The sequence below is a fragment of the Aedes aegypti genome, chromosome 3 (genome assembly GCF_002204515.2).
Source record: "Aedes aegypti strain LVP_AGWG chromosome 3, AaegL5.0 Primary Assembly, whole genome shotgun sequence".
Classification (NCBI taxonomy): domain Eukaryota; kingdom Metazoa; phylum Arthropoda; class Insecta; order Diptera; family Culicidae; genus Aedes; species Aedes aegypti.
In genome coordinates, this window is record NC_035109.1 from 153,148,695 (window position 1) to 153,163,464 (window position 14,770).

At 39.3% G+C, this 14,770-nt stretch overlaps 1 protein-coding gene across 2 annotated transcripts in view; it reads left to right on the forward strand.

The window, feature by feature from the left end:
* The first annotated feature begins 6,234 nt into the window (after positions 1 to 6,234).
* LOC5577948 (U7 snRNA-associated Sm-like protein LSm10) overlaps positions 6,235 to 14,770 on the forward strand; it is a 52,157-nt gene continuing 43,621 nt past the window's right edge. Inside the window, exons 1-4 of one of the 2 annotated variants that reach the window (XM_021852771.1) lie at positions 6,235 to 6,294; positions 6,676 to 6,691; positions 9,681 to 9,902; positions 10,300 to 10,417. In XM_021852771.1, the coding sequence (XP_021708463.1) occupies positions 9,760 to 9,902; positions 10,300 to 10,417 (261 nt within the window). In that variant the 5' untranslated portion in view covers positions 6,235 to 6,294; positions 6,676 to 6,691; positions 9,681 to 9,759. Of the gene's footprint in view, positions 6,295 to 6,675; positions 6,692 to 9,564; positions 9,903 to 10,299; positions 10,418 to 14,770 lie in introns of those variants that run through there. The other variant, XM_021852772.1, reaches the window with a different exon arrangement.

Genomic DNA, 14,770 nt, shown 5'->3' on the forward strand with positions numbered 1-14,770 from the left:
ATACAAATTGTTCTTGATACTATAGAACAACAGAAACGGTGGTAGGCCGTCAGACAATAATACATTTTGTTGAATCTAATACGAATTTTGTCAAGTTAACAAATGATTTCTCTGCGTGATGGAACGCGCGGTCCCTTCAATCTAGCGTCGATGACCTCCCTTACGCGATGTTCTCTAGCTCGATGCAATTTGTTTCAGTTTCCTATGTAGTTTTACCTCTCTAACTCGATATTTTCATGAAAATATTCAAATCTTCTCCAAATGCCAATGACTTTTATAAATTTAAGTATTTCAATTATGCTGATAGTAAAATTAAGGTTAACCACTCATTTCAAGGCCATGATTTTAGATGAATACCGTTCAAAAAATTGCTATTTCGAATATTTCAAAATAATGAAAAGTTCAAAAATTTAATGATATGTGTTCTGTATCTCGATACCTCCCTAACCCGATGGTTCTTTCAATATCGAGTAAGAAAGAGTTGACTGTATTTTGAAATATATTCTTGGTAGGCAACCAAAAAGTAACAGCAAATGCAAGAATTATACTCAAATCTTCTGGATTCACTGAATCCAGTAACAATTTGCAAGGAGTGTACCGTCTTTCCAAGTGTAAGATAACGAAGTTTTGAATTTTTTGTAAAATCTTATAGTTGAGAATTCAGAAATTATTAAGAGATATTCGAGAAATTTCTTCGAGAATCATATCGAAAGATTTTAATAAGATATGAATGTTTTCTCCAGCTATTTCCAGGTATTCCACAAGAATCTGCGAAGTTCTCGCCAAGTAATTTTTCAAATATATGTAAGGTGTCCACCAAGCATTACGTTCAAAAGACGTCTCGAATATTTTAGGAACTACTTAATTAGCTTCTTATGAGCCAACTAATGAACTTTAGATGACTTCCTGCTTTGCCTTTGTCCACAGTTGATCAGCAGAAGTTTTCTCGTTTTATTTTGTATGGAGAAAGACATCTAACTTAAAATTTCTCGTAAATGAAAGTATTAATCAAAAAAATATCTGGTAGGCGTGATTGTCATTATCATCATCATATATACACTAGTGCAAGTGCGTTACTATGTGGCGAGTAGCAAATCAGGCCGATATAACCCATTATGAAAACTTAGGTATTCTAAGTTAGAATACAGTTTATGGCTCTGAACTTATTTCTTTAGCAATCTTCAGCTTATGTTTTCGAAATCTTCAACTGTAAATAACTTCTCAAATATAATCGAGATCGGTAATCCAACAGCTAGTATCTTTGCTCACTAAAGTGATGTCATGAGTTCAACTCAAGGACTATTCCTTATTCCGAGGACCTGGGATCGAATCCCATCCCCAAGTTAGTCACTTATAATCTCATGGTTATACAGTAAACTCTCCCTTACTCGATATTAGTAAAAGTTGGTTTTCATGTCTACCTCGATGGTCCCTTGCATAGCATTTGCACTGGTTTTGTATTCTATAACTCGATACCTTCCTGACTCGATGATCCCTTCAATATTGAATTCCTTCAGACGGGCTATGAGGCCATAGATCTAGCCTAGGATTAAATATCTTGTTAATAAAATATATAGATTCTATTAACAACATTAATTTTGTCCTGATTCCATCTAGAATGTTAAGAGGTGTTTGCAACGCTCTTGAGGTATCTAAGAAATCATCTTTTCCTACTCCCCAGCTGTCTTAAGGAGCGATAAGGGTAATTCTCGATTCTCAAATGTTAAAGAATTCTTCAAATTTGTCTAAAAGACAAAAAATAGTCCAAAAAATCTCTACTATGTGACGGACGTAAGAGACAATAGGGTCCTAAAATGTTTAATGAAAACTTGTTTTTATTTGATAACACGAAAAAGCATGTTACTGCAACTACTTTAGCAATTTTTCCCGCTCAAATAACGGCTATATCATATTTAAACTTCTATTTAAAAATTGGGTCCATAAATAAACCTAGATACTTAAGATCATGTTTGACGTTCGCCTTATCGACAAAAACACCACAGCAAAAGAAAAACACTAAAAAATTGAGTAAACATGTGTTTTTGGCCTAAACTTAAACGTTTGGCACTAAGATTGGGACAGGCCTTTAGGACCCTATTGATATTAATGACGTATTGTGCTTCCTTACTTTTTCAATTTGCCTATAAAATTTAAATATTGTCAAATTAATTTCATTCAATTATCTGAAGATTTTGATTAGTGTATTTGGCCGACGGGCCAACAGATGGCGGTAGTATGTAAACGTCAAACGCGAATAAAAACGATGCGAGCGCCGCGGGTGGCGGATTGGCCACCTACCATATATTTGAAACGACTGTTAAAAAGGTGGTCGATGGACAATGAAGAGTGTGACGTCTGTTTGTCTGCGATTTAACGGTGGCCATTTTTCTAAAAATGAGTTCGAATTTCTAAGAACAATTATCACTGCCTTTTAATACAGAAAAACACAATGTATTGGAGAGAATACGTTAGGTATATTAGAGCATCTCAAAATGTCTCGTTTTTGAAATTCATTTGTCCCGTTTTTTCCTACTCCTTGCAAGCCGGTGTGGTAAAATTTGGCTTGCAATCTCTTATTAACAGAATAATATTGCAAGTATTATATTAGTGAAAATGGAGAAGAACAAACCTCTTTTTTTATACAATATCTTCCACTATATCCCTCCCCTTGGTTATGCGACCTTGCCGCGATGGGAGGGCATAATCCATTAGCCCATATGATGGAAACCAAAGGCGTAACCTGTAGTGGTGGTAGGTATCACATTTTGGCATTTTTTGCTTAAAGCCGCGTCATAATTCATATGGCTTAGACGCAATAATATCTCGGATGTGATCCAACGGACATTCTGCGTCATTGATAGAATTGATGCCCATTTCAAATAATTAATCTATTCGAAGTGGACATTAATACTATTGGTGACGTTCAGTTTGCCTTTTGCTAACCAGAATGATCCGTAGCCACTCTTACTATTAGCTAGCTAGATACATCGTTATCATATACGACGTAGGGAATACTTAGGAACTCTTGGGAAAATGACTAGTAGATTCACTGAGTAGAAATAAGTGGTGACAATCTTATTTTAATATGGTTTTTACATTTGGGTTTATTCTACGACTGGCGTCAGGTGAGAATTGTCGGTGTCGTATAGCGAGGTGACAATTGTCGACTCGAGTGAAGTGACTCGCCGTGCAAATCAAATGGAGAGTCACTTCACTCGAGTCGAGAATTGTCACCTCGCTATACGACACCGACAATTGTCACCTCACGCCACTCGTAGAATTAACCCAATTGCCATAATAAGAAATACCTCTTTTGTAACAGCGGTATAAATAATCTAATTCCAGCTTCATTTTCGCAAAATTTACAAGTAGAAAGTAGGCGTTGTGAAGCATTGCATTTGCCACCGAAAAGTGAATCTTGTAGGAGACTGTAATAGAAGCCTAAGGTAACTTTACTCTTCAATATTCACTATAAAAATGACTATGGAAAGTAAGACGCTGAGATCGATCATTACGGTACACTTGCTAGTTTCGAAAAATTTGGGTTTATTCTACGACTGGCGTGAGGTGACAATTGTCGGTGTCGCATAGCGAGGTGACAATTCTCGACTCGAATGAAGTGACTCGCCGTGTAAATCAAATGGGGAGTCACTTCACTCGAGTCGAGAATTGTCACCTCGCTATACGACGCCGACAATTGTCACCTCACGCCAGTCGTAGAATGAACCCAATTGTTGAACAGACAAGGAAAGCGACTTTTTTCTTTAAGGGAATATGAACGTAATGACCAATAAATACTTTTAACAACAAAAAATGAAATCAACTAGAACTCTTACTGAACAGCCTAATTTTGTTAAGACTTGACGACAATTATTGACATTTAAGATTCTAATCTTACGTAAAAGACAGGAGTAATCAGAATAGCACTTGAATGACAAATTATTCAAAACCATTTCGACTAGACAGTATTAGTAATGACATTACTACACTACTATTTCAAACAAATTCTGATGGAGCTGCTGACTTTCACAATGCTTCCTTTTCTCAGAAGCAAGGGAATATGGGTACTTTTCAAAAACTACCACGTCACAATACTAATAAAAAAGCAGTGTTCATGTGGGCGCCATTGCCTAGTCCGTCTGAGTATTGGTCCTGGATGAAGGGAAATTTGGCAAAAGCCAGACCGAAGGTTCAGCCTTGACAAGTTAAGCTGTCAGGCAGCTCCAACTGAATACCATAAAAAAAATATCTTCCACTATATTCTTGTTAAATTATAAAATTCTATGTTAAAAACATCAAAATGTTTTCAATACTATTAAAAATGTCTTTGGATTGTCACTTACTCCGGGTGCCTCAATAATATGCTTATTGAGGATTTTTCAAGCTTTTTGCTAAGGCTTGGGGTATAGGGTCAATGTCATATATAACAGGTCTGGCTCTTAGTATGTGTTTGCTTGTATTAGTCACGAAAAAGTTGTAAACAAAACGATCAGCTGATGGTGACGACAAGGCTGCGAAAAATTTTGTTCGCAGCTTTCTCAACGTGACGTCATCTTCGGCTACTTCGTGAACTTTCGGCTCGCCGAAGTTGGTATTGCACAACTACCACTTCAAAACTGATGTTATCACAAATACTAATTTGATGTTCGCCCGCACCTCTAAATACCCCACATCGGTATAGGGTGTTTAAGCATATTCCATATACTTCCGCTGTTGCAATGTTGATCCATTCTACTTATTATAAACCTCATAAAAAATACGATTGATTGGCAAAGAATATTCTTAATTAATAACTAAGTACTCAACGAACTCTAAGCTAGGAAGCAGGCTATGTCCCAGCAGAGGTGTAATGCCAGACAGAAGAAGAAGAAATTTAATGTATTCTAACCATGAAAGGAAACAGTGCTCGGTTCGATATACCCCAGACAACCAGAATGCACGTATAACCAAATCACCTTTTGCGTTATGCGATGCTTATATGATTAAAAAATTAAAGATTCACGTATAAGATGTCGTGAAAAGGCCGTATACGTACAAAAGTGGAGGCGATATACGTGCATATTTAACCTTCCAGTCGTCGCGCGGTTTGCCACCGCCAGAACCACCGCACTGCTGTTGTGAACGAAAAGCGAGTTTTTTTTTCAGGAGTGTTGTACAAAATACAACAGCGCGACGACTGAAGTGTTAATATGATGAAACATAACATGCAATGCGAGTGTGTAGATTTTCTTGCGAATTAGTATGTACTCGTATGCGACTTAATTTATGATAACAAATTTTATTTGACAGCTGCTACGGATTGATCCGACTTACTTTGTACAAGTATGCGGGACTGAAAACTCAAGTTTGGTATTGAATTATACAATTAAATCTTTATGTCAAATACTGTAGCACGCTGTAGAATGCTTTTTCAATAGTCTTCAAGAACAAGAACAGTAATTCAGATTTATTGCAACGAATCAAATTCGTTACACATTAAAGTTGATAAGTGGGCAAATGTCGGAGTCGGAATTCGCGATGACGAAAGCAATGGATCATTAAAATAACCAAAACGGCCGCTATGGAAAGCATAGATAGCGCCACCGTAGCCTTTTGTGTTTGACAGAACAGCAATGCTGTCACAATGTTAAATCCCATATACAGTGGCGCCTTTGTTTTGATGCGGTGAGCACTTGCAAAAACTACCTTCAATGATCCATTACCACAGTTGATCCTATGCGTGAAGCTCCGATTTCTTTACATGGCGAGCGAGGCATAGGAAGTCAATTTTCAAATGCTTCCAAAAAATTCAAAACATAACTTAATTAAATTCTGTTAAGTGTACGGGTTAGATTTATGATAAGCTATAGAATCCGCAGAATATTGTCATTGGGAAAATATAAAAATCAAAATAATGTGTCTATAATGTAGCCCATCAAAAGTTTATCAATATGTACTGAATAGATTTTAAATAGCTATTGTGGTTAATTTTATATAAGCATTTGAAATTTCACTTCCTATAGGATATATACCTTGCCGGGTAAAATTTTCGACGCTTCACGCACAGAGTAAACTTTTTCCAGATGGCAGCACCGTACCTTCGTCAGAACGAATTCAAACTGTTCATTGGCCAAAATCGAATTTACAATGATGTGAATCATCATTCTGTTCAAAATTATTTTTTTCAAAAAGTTTACTAATGGCGCGCTTGAAACGCCGCGTCATATGTCATCGGTCTAAAAGTCCTTCGATGAACCCCTCGTAATCGATCTGTCATCAAAAAAACGATCGTCGCTTTGTTGAAGGTGCGCGCGGATAAGCCATTTTATGAGACGTTTCGAATCATATGGTTTCCGTTTGTTTACCAGCTTTGAAAGTTTCTGGCGGGCCGATTTATTTACGTTTTTTCTAGCGCTACATTTGGACGGAGCTAATTCAACAATGGCGCTGGTGGCAATGTAACAAAGTTTTAAATTTTCGCTTGTAAAATTGAAATCAGCAGGCAGGGAAGATATTTTTTTATCTACAGGTAACATAATACATGTAAACCAGGTAGAATCATGCGCTGAAAGAGACGGGGTCGTCATCGCCAACAAAAATGTGACCAGCGCCATTCAGATATCATGCTAGTTTTTCGAACAACAACAATGAGCGGCCCGCCAGAAAACGTCATTCGAACGTCTCGTAAAATGGCTTATTGGAAGAAACAAACATTAGCTGTGTTCAACGAGCTGCTCGAACTTGGTTGCAACCACTTGCGAGTCAGCTTTTGGTGTTCATTGAGCCACTCCAACCTACTTCAAGTCGCTCGGGTTTGTGTTCATTGAGCCGAGTCCAACCAACTCCGAGTCGCTCGAAACAGGTTGGAAGCTAGAGTCCGAGCTAGTTCAACCAGCTCGCAGTAGCTCGTGTTTTTGACGTTTAAAAACGTAAACATTCAGAAAAAAAGCAAAATTCCAAAGCGATACGGATTGTTAAGTGCGCGAATTTTTTTTCACGTGGAATTCTCGCGTAACTTTTCAAAACGGCCTATCTAACAATTCACACATTTCGAGTAAATCGAGCTTGAAGGTTGTGAAAATATATTTTGAAACTGTATCAAAATGAAACAATTTTTCCCCACTGTGTTGCTTGTAGAGGGAAGCAGTGTAATAGAGTTCAACGTAAGAAATGAAATTTTGTCAATTTATTTGGAAATTACACTGAAATCTAAAAAAACATCAGATAGGACGTTTTGACCAAAAATATGTACATAGGATAAATCACATAGGTCGTTCTGTTTCAACAATTGTTACATTGGACATGCACTTCGGTCATTTTGTTTCAGTTATAGTAACATCGGACATTTTGATTTGAGCACACAGCAAGCATGTTTTATTTCATTTTGTATCCACGTGCGTTGAACTGCTTCAACATTCAAGTTGAACTGTTCATTTTGTTGCAGTGTAATAATCGTAGGCACCAGCTGTGCTTTGTTTTGATTCATTTGAAGAAGGGACGAATGACCTTCGGGTTAAAGTCCCTCACAAACAACAACAATTTGATTCATTCAATGCCACGCCGTCACTTTTTCGCCTCCGTCTATGTGTCCTATGTAACAACAGAAGGAGGGGAAACGTTGAGCTGTACATGGGACTTTTTGCTTTCTCGCTGTTTCTCTCACAATCTTCCCCCCGTTTCAATGCTGGTTTCGCCCACACTTGTTCGTGTGTGAGTTACCCACTGCACGACGGGTGGTGACGACTGTGTTGTATTCTGCACCAGCCGTCGGCGCAAACAAGAAATAGCGGTGGGAAATGATGATGATGACGGCGCCGTCCATCTTGTTGTAGGAACTTGAGAAAGGAGCCCACGCCTAACAAATACAATGATAGCTTCTCCGCTCTTCGGTGAATGATTGCTCTGCAAATATATGTGCGCAAGTCGCGCATGTACGTTGCTCGTGTTGCTGCCGTGCCAAAATACAGTTTTGTGTACCTCGTTCTCTTTTTGTTATTTATTTGAACGTATTCAATATTGCGAGGCAGAGCGACTCTGAAAATATCGACATTTTGTTGCGGTGTGCTAATCGGAGACACCAGCTGTGCTTTGTTTTGATTCATTCAATCCCACGACATCACTTCTTCCCTCCGTCTATGTGTCCTATGTAACAACAGAAGGAGGGGAAACGTTGAGCTGTATGTAGGACATTTTGCTCTCTCACTGATTCTCCCTCAATTTTCCCCCCGTTTTTATGACGGTTTCGCCCACATGATCATGTGTGAGTTTCCCACTGCATGACGTGGTGGTGGTGACGGCTGTGTTGCAATCAGCACCAGCCGTCGGTTGAAACAAGAAATTGCGGTGGGGAATGATGACGATGACGACGCCGTCCATCTTGTTGTAGGAACTTGAGAAAGGAGCCCACGCCTAACAAATACATACAGCTTCTCCTCCCGTCGGGGATTGATCGCTCTGAAAATATGTGTGAGCAAGTCGCGCATGTACGTTGCTCGTGTTGCTGCCGGGAAGCATATTCATATGCTTGATCGATCATGCATCTGAATCAGATAGATACAATGACATCATGATGCTCAATCTTGTGCTCAATATCATTCCCCTATATGCACGCAATGCGCTAATAATATGAAAAGAGAAGTTGCAGCTGATCCAATCCAGCGAAACGGTAAAACATGGTTTGGCAAGAAGACCAAAATACAGTTTTGTGTAACTCATTCTGTTTTTGTCACTTGAGCGTTTTCAATTTTGCGAGGCAGTTCGACTCTGAAAATATCGACTGAAATGATTGAGAAGCAGTTATTGTGGCATTCTATACATCTAAGTAGTGTCTCAGACACGCTTCTACAAATCATTCTACCTTTTAAACTCCATTCCAAAGCTTTATTCAGGAATGTCCAATGTAACATTAGAATCGTGTTTATTCATAAATGTTACATAGGACATGTGGTTGGTTCTCTGATCAAAGGTCCAATGTAACAATTGATTAAAAGCGATGCAGTTTTGAACATTGGTCATTTTGTTAAGCTTTTAATAGATTAATTTATTGTTAATATATCAGAACGAGTGTTCTAGTGTGCTGCTTAGTGGTGCAACGCAAATGATTTACAATGATAATCTCGATTTGTTTACATTTGTTACTTAGGACGTTTTGAAAAGTTACGCGAGAATTCCGGTAAATTAGTAAAAAGAGTAAAAAGAGCGTTCATAAGCCATTTTATGAGACGTTTCGAATCATATGGTTTCCGTTTGTTTACCAGCTTTGAAAGTTTCTGGCGGGCCGATTTATTTACGTTTTTTCTAGCGCTACATTTGGACGGAGCTAATTCAACAATGGCGCTGGTGGCAATGTAACAAAGTTTTAAATTTTCGCTTGTAAAATTGAAATCAGCAGGCAGGGAAGATATTTTTTTATCTACAGGTAACATAATACATGTAAACCAGGTAGAATCATGCGCTGAAAGAGACGGGGTCGTCATCGCCAACAAAAATGTGACCAGCGCCATTCAGATATCATGCTAGTTTTTCGAACAACAACAATGAGCGGCCCGCCAGAAAACGTCATTCGAACGTCTCGTAAAATGGCTTATTGAGAAAGCAGCTTGGAGTTGCTCGAAGTAGCTTTGACAGTTATTTGTTGACAAAAAATACGAGCTAGTACAACCAACCCCGAGCAAGTTCGATCAAAGTCATTGAACACAGCTATTAGGAAGTTGGTACAAGCAGCTCAAGTCCAATTTTGATTTCGTTTTCATTAAAAACTGTGGATAAACTGAGTGAAACATGTCTCGTTTGACGGAAAGGAAAGAGCGGTACAACACTTTGAACGAACTGGCCGGTCTCGTCCAGTGTCTAGTGAACAGAAACATCCTGATCGACTTGCGGAACGAATCGTCAGTGGCCGGCAAGATCACCAACGTTGATGGGTAGGTACCTACCCAAGTAACCACAAGCATTATAACATTGCACGTATTCTACTGCATATCAACACCATAGATGCAACATTGCTTTTATTCAACAAATTTCAAGAGCTGTCAAGCAATAAAGCATTAACCCTACATTATAAATGTATCAATGCACTAACATCACTTTATAAATTGTACTGCTGCATTAATATTACTTCATAAGTTGCTTCATTGCTTTATCGTCCTTTTTGCATTAATTTAACTGTTAAAGTGCCCTTTTCCACTTTTAAACTACTTTAATGGTAGGCTTACGACAATGCAGCTGCATTATATATGCAATTATATAATGCTCCATGGTTACTTGGGTAGTATGAAGAAGTTTAATCAAAACTGATTGTAATACATTTCCCATTTTCAGATTTATGAACATTTCGATGGAGAATGTGGTGCTTATCGACCAGCTGGGAAAGCACTTCCGAATGGAGGAATTTATGATATATCCGCGGTATGTCCGATACATTCACATACCAGAATCGGTAAGTAGGTTTTGCTTTTTACCATTATTCAGAACAAAATTTGTTAGAGCTCCGCGATCAGCTGTTAGTATATTTTTTTGTAGCTTGTAGAAAGGGTTGTATGCTGTATTGGTATATTTTTTATTGATGTGCGCATGCGCTTAAAACCTTTAACTAATACCAGTTAAAACAGCGTCCCACGCTATGTACAAAGGGGGTTATTATGAAACTTTTATGTATACCACAGATTTTCTCTCAAAGAAAATTGCTATTGATCGTAAGAGACCAGCATAAGCATAATAAGCCTAAGCATTGATGATCGTACAATTCGTAGTTGCTACTCCTTAATTGACCAGATTAATCGAAGTTGCACAAGGAACCAAGAGATGTAGTGTGACATCCATTATTACTAGAGACCGAGATCACCTCTGCATCTCCATGGCTGTCATAGGAAGGAGTTTTTTAGTGGGGAGGGATCAATGCTGCATGATCAGGAAAACTTCCAATATCTTGGTAGCCAATTGGCGTCTGACGGCGGTACCAAGATCGACATATGTGCACGGATCAAGAAGGCGAGGGCTGCTTTCGCGAGCTTAAGAAATATTTGGAAGAACAGTCAGATTAGTCAACGCACCAAAATTCGAATATTCAATTCCAATGTCAAATCTGTGCTGCTATACGCCAGTGAAACGTGTTGTGTATCAGCGGAGAACACTCAACGGTTACAGGTGTTCATCAATAGATGCCTACGTTATATAACTCGGGTATGGTGGCCACACAACTGGATCTCTAATGCTGAGCTCCCTCGTCGGTGCCACCAGCAACCGATACAAACTGAAATTCGACAACGAAAGTGGTGGTTAGTCGGCCTACGTCGGGACGAAAACGAAATCTGCTAACAAGCGCTGGAATGGAATCCAGCAGGACATCGCAGCAGGAAGCACGCCCAAAGGCTCATGACAGTGCAACCTCAACAAAGAAATATAAGAAGTCGACGACAATTTGACCTGGCCGCAGGTCAAGGCGATAGCTGACAATCACTCAGGATGGAAATCTTTCACGTCGGCCCTATACACCAGAATGGGTGCCCTGGACCCATAGTAAACAACTGAGCCCACACAAGACTCTTGCCCCGGGGCCCCCACATTTATAAATCCGACCCTGCAGTTACGTAATAAAAAAGCGTCGCGTAATTGTCATTACGCAACTGATTTCAGTTGCGTAATGACTATTACGACACTGCATAATTCAGTGCAGAAAAGTAGGCTGTTTCATGACAGATTGGTTTGATGAAAAACAGCTTATTACAATGAGAAATTGCAAAAAGGTTTATTACCCAACGATTTTTCATCAATCAACTATCACTTTCTTCTAAGCCTACCTCTTTCTTCTTCTTCTTCTTCTGGTCGTGAAGTGTCAAAAACACCCACTGATAAATGGCACAGCATATTTGCTATAACGCCAGTCGGTTTTTCATTGGGAAACAGTTTGTTTATTTGAATCGATTAGTGCATTAAATATTCAGTTTGATGTCTTTGAGGAATTTACAGATATTTTTCAGCGTATCGACATTTTTATCTTCAAATGCTTGTTGGATCGAGTAGAATTTGTCAAGGTTGTGTTTATCACGGGGCAATAAGTGTTTTACACATTCGAAAATGATGTGCTCGGAGGTGTTCAGGCAATCGCAGTAGTCGCAGTACAAGTCATCCTTGATTTTTAACTTGCTAAGCCAGTAAGGCGAAAAATCGTGTCCAGCCAGTAATCTATTTAGGGTCCTAGTTTCAGAATTGTTGAGAGGCAGATTATGGAACCACGAAGTTGGGTTGATTCCTGTTTGTATTTTGAAAAACTTTCGTCCTTTTCCTAGCTCTTGCGTGTAATTTACATACCATTGCTGAAGATCCGCGAATACATCGTTTTTAATCCAGTTGTAAGCATCTTGGGGTAGTAGTCGGTTGTTGGCAATTACATTCGAGTGGAGACCCGCTTTTGCCAGACTATCGGCAATCTCGTTGCCTGCCAGTCCGACGTGTCCTGGAATCCACTGAATGCAGGTACGTTGTCGCATAGCTTTCTCCACAATAATTTGGATGATTTCGCACCTTTCAACTTCTTCCAGTTGGCTCTTGATAAACTCACATCCCGATTTTGAATCTGTGAGAATTACTGCTCCTTCGATGTTGTTTCTTTCCATATACTGTAACGCTATCAATATCGCTTCTAGCTCAGCGGACATCGTACACACGGTGTTTTCCAGCTTGAAGCTAAGTTTAAATTTCGTTCTATCATCGAAGACACCAACTCCGCATTGAGCATCGTCCTTCGAAGCATCCGTGTATATCTTTCGATGGTCTTTATATTGACTGTGTAACCTTCCTAAGGCTAGTTGTTTCAGAGTTTTTGTGGAGGTACACTTTTTGTGCCACGGCTTATCATCCAGTTCTGACTCAACTCTTATATATGAGGAGTTCTGTTGAACTTGTACCGAGCAAGATGTCTTGGTGAAAATGTGCTTATACTTTTCGAAAATCCTTTCTTGAAAAGTAAGCTTTTCGACGTCTCTGGAATCGTGGTCATCCAACTTCCGTAGTTGTGACCACACCGGCGATTGGTATTGAACATGTCTTATTATTTCTTTCGCTGCCGTTAGTTTCCTGCGGAATTGCAGGGGAGGTTGACTGGCAATGGCGCACAAAGAATTAATAGGTGTTGTTTTAGAACAGCCTGTAATCTTTCTCAGGCACGTATTATTTATCGTGGTGAGTTTTTCAAGATTGCTGTTTGCTGAATTGGCATAGATTGATGCCCCATAGTCGAGGTAGCTTCTAACAATTGCGTTATAGAGCATGTTCAGTGTTTGAGGGTGTCCTCCACTTCTTGTAGCGCTAACAACTTTCAGCATGTTGATTCTGTCGCTAGCATTTCTCTTCACTTCTCTAATGTGAGCTCCAAATGAAAGGGATCGATCCACAGTCAGCCCGAGATATTTGTGAGTGTTCACCGTCTCAAGTACCATATCGCCAATCTTTAGTTTCAAAGATTTTCGATTTCTTTGAAACAGCATTACTTTTGTTTTACTTTCGTTTATTTTCAGCTGCAACTGTTCCGATTTTGCTTTAAAAGTATCCAGAAACATCTGTGCACGGCACTGTACCTCTTCTCTGTTTTTCCCAGCCACGATGGCCATGAAATCATCAGCGTATTGTATTAGAACAACACCATCTATAACAATACTGTGTAGCTGCGCCGTGTAGATATTGAATAAAAGGGGCGACAGCACATCCCCTTGTGGTAGTCCATCGTCAATACTCCTTTCAACAAGTTTGTTACCTACTTGCATTTGGATGGTCCTATTTCGAAGGAAGTTGATGATCCAATTTGTCAACTCTATTGGTATTCCATACTCATGAAGAGTTGCCTCCAATATTTCGGTCTTAACAGTATTGTAAGCGCTAGAGAGGTCTATAAAAATAGCCCCTGCCACCTTACCATCTCTTTTAATCATGTTTACGCTGTTGATAACGTAGTTCAGACATGATGTAGTGGAGCTGTGCTTTCTAAAGCCAAATGACGTCGCTGGTAGGATTGTATTCTGTTGTACAAAAAGGTTTAGTTGAGCTAGAACTGCTGCGTTGATAATCTTCAACGAACAGTTAAGCATAGATATCGGACGCAAATTGTCAATTTGTTCCGGATTTTTTCCTGGCTTAGGAATTGCGATAACCTTAATTTTGTTCATGTTAGCATCAACTCTTCCTCCTTTCCAAATTCTATTCAAGTCGCGAATAATGTTGTTACGCACCTCTGGCTTTAAACTTTTCAGTATTTCGTAGCTGAGACCATCAGGTCCCGGAGCCGATGACTTTTTCTTCTTGCTCAGAATATCGTTCCATAGTTCTACGTTTAAGATGTCATAGCTTGCCGTTACACTAATTGATAGGTCACAGTGAGTACTGAATGGAAAGTTTGCGTTCAGGAATTGGTTTGCTGCCTCTTCCTCTTCGTGTACAATGGTGGCTTGATAACGTTGTCTCCTTTTCCCCGTTAGGCCATTGATTTTCTTCCACAGCTCCTTACTGCTCGTGTTCGGGTCGATCTCTTCAATATACTCCCGGAACTTTTCTCTAATCACCTTATTTCTGCATCTCGCGAACAGTCCTTCTTGTTTCTTCAGTTCCACTAGGTCCTCTAGGGTTCCGCTCCGATTAAATTTCGCCCTGGCTTCGTTTTTGTTTCTCCATGCAACTTCCACATCTTCGTTCCACCAGAATTTTGGTTCGAAACGATTCTTTTGCTTGGCTCCTTTCAGAATCTTTTCCGTAACTCGTTGAAGTGAAGATAGTCCATCAACTTGAACTGCGTCCAGCTTTT